At 43.0% G+C, this 8,259-nt stretch overlaps 1 protein-coding gene across 2 annotated transcripts in view; it reads left to right on the top strand.

Annotated features, from left to right (window-relative positions):
* Nucleotides 1–7,969, top strand: part of wwp2 (WW domain containing E3 ubiquitin protein ligase 2) — a 49,742-nt gene extending 41,773 nt beyond the window's left edge. For both annotated transcript variants that reach the window (XM_034305892.2, XM_034305893.2), the window contains exons 17-24: nt 551–710; nt 2,424–2,557; nt 3,658–3,798; nt 4,189–4,309; nt 4,517–4,621; nt 4,931–5,027; nt 5,382–5,454; nt 6,885–7,969. In XM_034305892.2, coding sequence (XP_034161783.1) covers nt 551–710; nt 2,424–2,557; nt 3,658–3,798; nt 4,189–4,309; nt 4,517–4,621; nt 4,931–5,027; nt 5,382–5,454; nt 6,885–6,984 — 931 coding nt within the window. In that variant the 3' untranslated portion in view covers nt 6,985–7,969. The remainder of the gene's footprint in view (nt 1–550; nt 711–2,423; nt 2,558–3,657; nt 3,799–4,188; nt 4,310–4,516; nt 4,622–4,930; nt 5,028–5,381; nt 5,455–6,884) is intronic.
* Nucleotides 7,970–8,259: the final 290 nt, after the last annotated feature.

The raw sequence follows: 8,259 nt of genomic DNA, 5'->3' as shown, positions 1-8,259 counted from the left end.
TGTCCCCCTCTCCCGTCTGTCTGTCTGTCTCTCTCTCTTCCTCCCTCCTTATTTGTCTGTCTCTCCGCATCTCTCTGTCTCTCTCTGTCTCTCCCCTTGTCTGTTTTTCTCTCTATCTCTCTGTCTGTTCCTGTATTTCTCTCTCTCTCTCTCTCTCTCTCTCTCTTCTTCCCTCCTTATTTGTCTGCTGACTGTCTCTCTCTCTTTCTCTTACTCCCTCCCTATCTGTCTGTCTCTCCACTTCTCTCTGTCTCTCTCTGTCTCTCCCCATACCTGTCTCTCTCCTCTGTCTGCTGGTCACATCCTGTCTGTTTCTCTCTTCCCCCGTCTATCTATCTTCTTCCCTCTCTCTTTTTCTTTCTCTCCCCCTGTCTGTCTGTCTGTCTGTCTGTCTGTCTGTCTCTCTCCTTGTCTGTTTTTCTCTCCATCTCTCTGTCTGTTCCTATATTTGTCTCTCTCTGTCTCTCCCTCTCTCTCTCTCTCTCTGTCCTCCATCTCTCGGTGTCTTCCTTGTCTGTCTGTCTGTCCATCTGTCTGTCTCTCTCCACAGGGAGTGGTTCTTCCTGCTGTCCCATGAGGTGTTGAACCCGATGTACTGTCTGTTTGAATACGCCGGTAAAAATAACTACTGTCTGCAGATAAACCCCGCCTCCTCCATAAACCCTGACCACCTCACCTACTTCCGCTTCATTGGACGATTTATCGCCATGGTGAGGACCATTACCCATAATCCCTCTGTTCTCTTCTATCCTGTTCTATTCTGCTTTTTTTTCCCTAGCTTTAAATGGAAATGTTCAAGATAATGTTTTAAGAACTCCATTTTCCTGCATGTTTTTACTTAAGCATCAGGGGATTAAAAATTTACAGACTGTTTTCCAAAGTGTATAATTTTTCATATTTATGTTTTTTTCTTGATATTTAGAAATCTAAACATGTCTCTAATTCAGTACTTTTGAGTGCGTTCTGTTTGTATTATTTTGTTTCCAACCTTTTACAAATGACAGTCCTGAAGTTAGCCCCGCCCCCAAATTAGACCACACCCTCAAACAGTGAAAGCTAATCTTTTAGCAGAGCTGCAGTTACATTAAACAGAATCCGTGTGTGTGTGTGTGTGTGTGTGTGTGTGTGTTATGGAGTGAATAGCTGCTTTATTCGTCGCGGCCCCCCCTCCTCCTCCCTCACATCACCATTAAACCCAGCTAAGTCTTGGGGCCCCTCCACCCAACACACACACACACACACGTTCTGCATGAGCTCAGCACCGCACCCAGCCCACACCCGCCAGCACACACACTATATTTAGTCTGTAGTTTCAGACACACACACACACATACTCTCCTCAACACACTGCTCTTTTCTCTGCACCCCCCAGTTCACTTCGGTTCCATTTTATTTCTGCAGCTCTTTTAACAATAATCTAAACTTTGACCTTAACTACAGCTACTTAACTAAACAAATAGCTTTTCAACCTGGACATAAAGTTTGAGATCGTGTCCTGAACATCACCAGGAAGTCTCATTGGCCAAACGTTCTGATTCTAGTAAAAACTGCTGCATTCTGGACTTTCATGCACCTTCAGGAACATCCAGACAGCAAGACATTACAGTAGCCCAACCTAGCATGAACTAGTTCTTCTATAACAAGAATATATTTCTTATTTTAGTGATATTTCTGAGATGAAAGAAGGCTATCCTAATAATATTATCTACACGAGCTTCAAATGAGAGGCTGGAGTCAATAATCACACCAAGATCTTTTACTGCTGCACATGATGAAACAGAAAGGCCATCCAGAGTTATTACATAAACACAAAGCTAGCTTCTAGCAGCATGTGGTCCTAGTACAAGTACTTCTGTCTCGTCAGAAGAGTACGAAGAAGTTACTCAGCATCCATTGTCTAATGTCTTTTACACATTCCTCAACTTTATTAAGCTGATGTCTGACATCTGGCTTTGCTGAAACATACAGCTGTGTGTCATTAGTGTAGCACTGGAGGCTTATACCATATTTATGAATAATTTTACCCAGATGTAGCATATATAGAGAAAAGAGCAGTGGGCCTAAAACAGAACCTTGTGGAACACCATAGTATTCGGTCATTTGCTACTTTAACCAGCGCTGTCTCAGTACTGTGATGAAGCCTAAATCCCGACTGAAAGATTTCACGAATGTTATTCCTATGCTAGTATGAGATTAGCTGCTGAGATACAACTTTTTTTTTTAGCATCTTAGCGATAAAGGGGAGGTTTGATATTGGCTTGTAGTTAGACAGGTGAAGATCAAGGACAAGATCTGGTGAAGAATCGTCAGTTTGATAACTCCTGGGTATATATCTTAGATTTTTCTATCTCTTCTGTTTGTCTTCTTTTATTTATGATTGTAGTTATTTAATTTCTTTCTGAAATGTGTGTGTGTTTGTACAGGCACTGTATCATGGGAAGTTTATCGATACAGGCTTCACTCTGCCCTTCTACAAGCGCATGCTGAATAAAAAACCCACGCTGAAGGATCTGGAGTCTATCGACCCTGAGTTCTACAACTCCATCCTCTGGGTCAAGTCAGTATCCTTACACTGTCACTTCCACCCTCACCTTCTCACCTCTACCTGCACCTCATCACACCATCTTTACCTCTTCACCACCTCCCTTAATTCCATTTTCACCTCCATCCTTACCTTCTCACCTTCGCCTTCACATCCAGCCTCACTTCCACCCTCATTTCCATCCTCACCTCCTACCTTACTTCTACCTTCTTTCACCTCCTCATCTCCACCCACACCTTTATCCACACGTCCTGGGACCTATCACAGCCCAGTATGCCAAAATATGCTAATTATTAGAGGATGACAATCTCTTCAGAATTGGAGGACTTGTATCTAGATGGTATATTCATGCTTAGTGTGGGTCTCTGTACCGTGTGTAGTTTACAGTTACAGTTGTGAAGGACTTTAACCCCTGTTGCCCTCAGAGTAATGTCCTTCATCTTTTACACCGTCACACGCCAACTCGCACCATCAGACGCCAACTTGCACTGTCACACGCCAACTCGCACCATCAGACGCCAACTCGCACTGTCACACGCCAACTCGCACCATCAGACGCCAACTCGCACCGTCACACGCCAACTCGCACCGTCACACGCCAACTCGCACCATCAGACGCCAACTCGCACCATCAGACGCCAACTCACACTGTCACACGCCAACTCGCACCATCAGACGCCAACTGACACTGTCACACGTCCACGCGTACCATCAGAAGCCCACTCGCACCGTCAGACGCCAACTCGCACCGTCAGACGCCAACTCACAATGTCACACGTCCACGCGTACCATCAGAAGCCCACTCGCACCGTCACACACCAACTCGCACTGTCACACGCCAACTCGCACCATCAGACGCCAACTGACACTGTCACACGTCCACGCGTACCATCAGACGCCAACTCGCACCGTCAGACGCCAACTCACACCATGACACGCCAACTCGCACCGTCACACACCAACTCGCACCATCACATGCTGACACTGGTCATGTGACCTTAACTAGTTTCAAGATGTCATTGGCGTGACAATGCACACAGAGGTTAAAATGTGACACTGTTTATTAGAGCTGTGTGTATGTGTGTGTGTGTGTGTGTGTGTGTGTGTGTGTGCAGGGAAAACGATGTGGAGGAGTGTGGAGTTGAGCTGTATTTTGCACAGGACATGGAGATTTTGGGGAAGGTGTCCACACACTCGCTGAAGGACGACGGTGAGAACCTGCTCGTCACCCAGGACAACAAGGAGGAGTACATCAGGTACTGACTCCGCCTCTATTCTCACTAACTCCGCCCCTTTAGCAGACGAGTGGCGCCCCTGCCTAGCCAAGCAGCACTCATAATACTCATGATGATCTGTCCTTATTATAGGATTAAGATAAAACTGGGACTAATGTTAGGATTAGAGGTGAGTCGGGATTAATTTTAGGATTAGTGTCGAGTTAGAGTTAGGATTAATGTAGGATTAAGTTTTGGGATTAATGTAAGGATTGTATTTGGTTTGGGATTAGTACTGGCATTGGGCTATGACTCATATTAGATTTATTCTTTTTTAATATTGGGACTGAGATTAATGTTTGGAGGTTAATGTTGAATTGGGAATAATGTGTGTGTGTGTGTGTGTGTGTGTGTGTGTGTGTGTGTGTGAAGTTTGCTCACAGACTGGCGGTTCTCACGGGGAGTGGAAGAACAGACCAAAGCGTTTCTAGACGGCTTTAACGAAGTTGTCCCACTCGAATGGCTTCGTTACTTTGATGAGAAAGAGCTGGAGGTGGGTGGGGCTAACACAAGGCCACGCCCATTTACACACAAAGCTTCGATCGTTTAGCGCCCACAGATATCAGTACACACTCACACAACAACTGACACTGATCTGAGCTTTACATACACACTAACTGATGAGACCTGCGTGAGCTGAGAGTAATGGTGTGTGTGTGTGTGTGTGTGTGTGTGTGTGTGTGTGTGTGTGTGTGTGTAGCTGATGCTGTGTGGGATGCAGGAGATCGATCTGAGCGACTGGCAGAAAAACACCATCTATCGCCATTACACCAAGAACAGCAAACAGATCCACTGGTTCTGGCAGGTAACAGAACTGTGTGTGTGTGTGTGTGTGTGTGTGTGTGCGCGCGCGTGTGCGTGCGTGTGTGTGTGCGTGCGTGTGTGCGTGTGTGTGAATACAATAGACCCAATCAATAAGAATGATTGACATGTATACAGATATAATGCTGTTAGTTCAGAAAGCAAAAATGTTGTTGTTGTTGTTGTTAGATGGGGGTGGGGCTGTTTTGGGGCTGTTTTGGGGCTGTTTGGGGCTGTAACCATGACAACATCTGACTGTATTGAACCAGAAGTGACCAGTTAGCTTAGGCTAATGAGTTGTGTGTTGCTGTAGGTGGTGAAGGAGATGGACAATGAGAAAAGGATTCGATTGCTGCAGTTTGTCACAGGAACCTGCCGGCTGCCTGTGGGAGGATTCTCCGAGCTGATAGGTAAAGTTCATATCTAATAATAATAATAATAATAATAATTTAATTTATAGTACATTATATAAACTAACATGCTCTCTCAGTACAGCAGCATGCAGTAACTCACCAGCTAGCAGGCTGAGTTTTATAAACACAAAAGCCCACAACTGAACATCTCATTAGTCTCGGCAGTTAATTGCATTAAAAAGCGTTTAATCTAGAAGTTTACTCAACGTAACGCTAGTTTGTCATCAGCCTTTTTACTGTAACGTGATCACTGCAGGAAATAAAGAGCACTTAGAGAACTTTAAGTAAACCTTTAGAGATCCTCACTGTAACCTGGACGTGGTTCTGTCTACTTTTCCTTCGTTTCCTCAGGGAGTAACGGACCACAGAAGTTCTGCATTGACAAAGTGGGCAAGGAAACATGGCTGCCGAGAAGCCACACCTGGTGAGAGACACGTCCGCTCTTCCACGCTGATTTAAAAAACCTCCACGTCGTTTATTTGCAGCACCGCGCCGCTCATACGTGTTAATCTAAACTTCTGTCATTAATTCTGTTTTATTTACGTTTTATATTCTTATTAACTTGTTAGGAACATAGTTCATAAATCCAACCATGCTAGAAACGCATGTATTTACTTATTAATAGCTTATTAATTAGTCTACGTAACGCCGGTTTCCTACAATAAAATGTTCCTTTTTGCGTAAATATGTTCAACGAGCACAATCGCTCTATTCGTCTAAATATAATATACCAAATACTGAGCACATTTACAGTAACTAGATGAAATCGATGATGTGTTCATGATGAGATTTCTACTTCTTCAATATAAAATGAAGAAGTTTGACAATTTTGAAAAATATCCAGAGAAAAATGTAATATCTCTGTAAAAGTGAAGTAGTGACCCGTCTTCAATTTGGAGATAGATTTCGATTTCAATAAGTAAACAAATAAATAAATACATGCATCCTTCTTTAATATGATATCAGTTCACTGTTGTCATTTTTAAGAAATATGAACGCTTAGAAAAAGTTAGGGGCTGTTGCAATCTCGAGGTGGCATACGACAACAAAAATCACAAAAATCACGCATAATAATGTTTAGCATTTATCTAGTGCTTTTCTAAGACTCAAAGTCGTTGTACAAACACACACACACACACACACACACACACATATATATACAGCTCTGTGTAAAAGTCTTAGGCACGTGTAAAGAAATGCTGTAGAGTAAAGACGCCTTCAAAAATAATGAAATTAAATGTTTCTACATTAAAAAAATCCTATAAAGAGCAGTAAACAATAATAAATGAAACAAAGTCAGTATTTAATGTGACGATCCTTCACTTTAAATAAATAAAGCAGTATCTGAGGTGCAGTGTGTGCAGTTTTATAAGGAAATGAGCTGGAAGTGTTACTGAGCATCTTGCAGAAGCAGCCACAGTTCTTCTGGAGACTTTGACTGTCGACTCGCTTCTTATTTCTGCAGCGAAACCCAGCAGCCTTCATTATGTTTTTATCTGAAAAGTGTCTCTTATGGAATCTGCTGCTTTCTTTACTGACATACAAACATTATTCTGTAACAGTTCATTTTGTGCTGGAAAACTAATGTTTGGAATCTAAAATGCTTTTGTACTGAATCAATAATGTAGAAGTCAGAAAATAAACATCTCTAACAAAGTTTGTACTAAATGTATATATATATATGTGTATAAAGGAAAAACAGATTAGTGAGAAGTGAAAAGTGTTGGATGAAGAGGTCCGTGGTGAAATCATTGTCGTGGTGATGATCAGCGGTGTGGTGCTGCAGGTGGATGTGTGTGAATAATCTCCGTGTGCTCGGTGGTAAAATCTGTGTGTCTTGTCGTCCTCTTGCAGCTTCAACCGTCTGGACCTGCCGCCGTACAGGAACCTGGAACAGCTGCGTGAGAAACTTCTGTTCGCCATCGAGGAGACCGAGGGCTTCGGTCAGGAGTGAGCTAGTGGACGGAGGACGAAGGAACACCAGCTACACTCCTCTCGTCCGCCGGCTGAGGACGAGGACAACGCAAAAGACAGATTCACCGATTTCCCCCACGAACACAGGATATTAGCACTCTGACATTAATTTACGCTGATTATAACATAACGATAATAATAAAATTCTATTTATGTAGCACTTTTTAAAAAGACCAAACTTTACAGGACGATTAAAACGTCTTAAAGTGTGCAGATCTATCGCTTATAAAAAAAAAAACAGTAAAGCCTAATTACATGCAAGTGGTAGATGCTGAAGAGAAACCGTCGCCACGGCAACACTTCCTGGACCAAAATACATGTGAAAATATTAGGCTTTGTCCCTTTAAGCCTCCTGTAGGTGGCGCCACAGCTCCTCCATCGCATTCTGGATTCTGGATCAGCATCACAACCTGTTAAATAAAATTATTATAGAGATAACTCTCAAAAAAATGATCAACCAATAGCAGCACAGCTGGAGCGAACGCATCACATCTGCAGCACGGGAGAGAAACCGAGGAACGTGGATAGAGGACCGAGCGGGGGGAAAGCTAGTCTGTACATAAGTGTAATCTCACACACACACACACACACACACACACACACAGATCAGGAGTGTGTGATAACCTGGTGTAACCATGGCAACCAGCAGTGAACTCCAGTTAGGACGGTGTGAACGCAGGTGGAATGGGTTAAATGTGTTTGAGTGACAGTGAGAGAGTGTGTGTGTGTGTGTGTGTGTGTGTGTGTGTGTGTGTGTGTGTGTGTGTGCATGTGCTGTAAAAAAAGGAAATGGCTCAAACTGATTTTATTCCTCAGTTTTGTATTTGATTTGTGTTAATTGTGAGACGGTGTGTGTTACTGTACAGAGTGTGTGTAAGTGAACACGAGGAGAGGAGGGGCAGAGTGTGTGAGTGAAAGCGACTGGTGTACAAACGTCCATAATTAAACACAATATGTACAGAACACTTCTCTGTGTGTGTGTGTTTGTGTGTGTGTGTGTGTGTGTGTGTGATTAATTATAGCTGGAGATAAGGATGTATAATCACACACTCATTATAATCATATACAAGTGATATTACACACAGTTCTGTTTAACTGTTGGATAAAACCTCAGTGTATGTGTTTGTGTGCGCCTCTGTGTGTGTGTCTATATGTGTGTGTTTGTGTGTCTTTCTGTGTGTGTTTGTCTCTGTGTGTGTGTCTATATGTGTGTGTTTGTCTCTGTGTGTGTGTCTATATGTGTGTGTTTGTCTTT

This window comes from Pangasianodon hypophthalmus, chromosome 7, assembly GCF_027358585.1.
Source record: "Pangasianodon hypophthalmus isolate fPanHyp1 chromosome 7, fPanHyp1.pri, whole genome shotgun sequence".
Classification (NCBI taxonomy): Eukaryota; Metazoa; Chordata; class Actinopteri; order Siluriformes; family Pangasiidae; genus Pangasianodon; species Pangasianodon hypophthalmus.
Note: the sequence above shows the minus strand (reverse complement) of the source record. Positions and strands in the feature narration are given on the sequence as shown.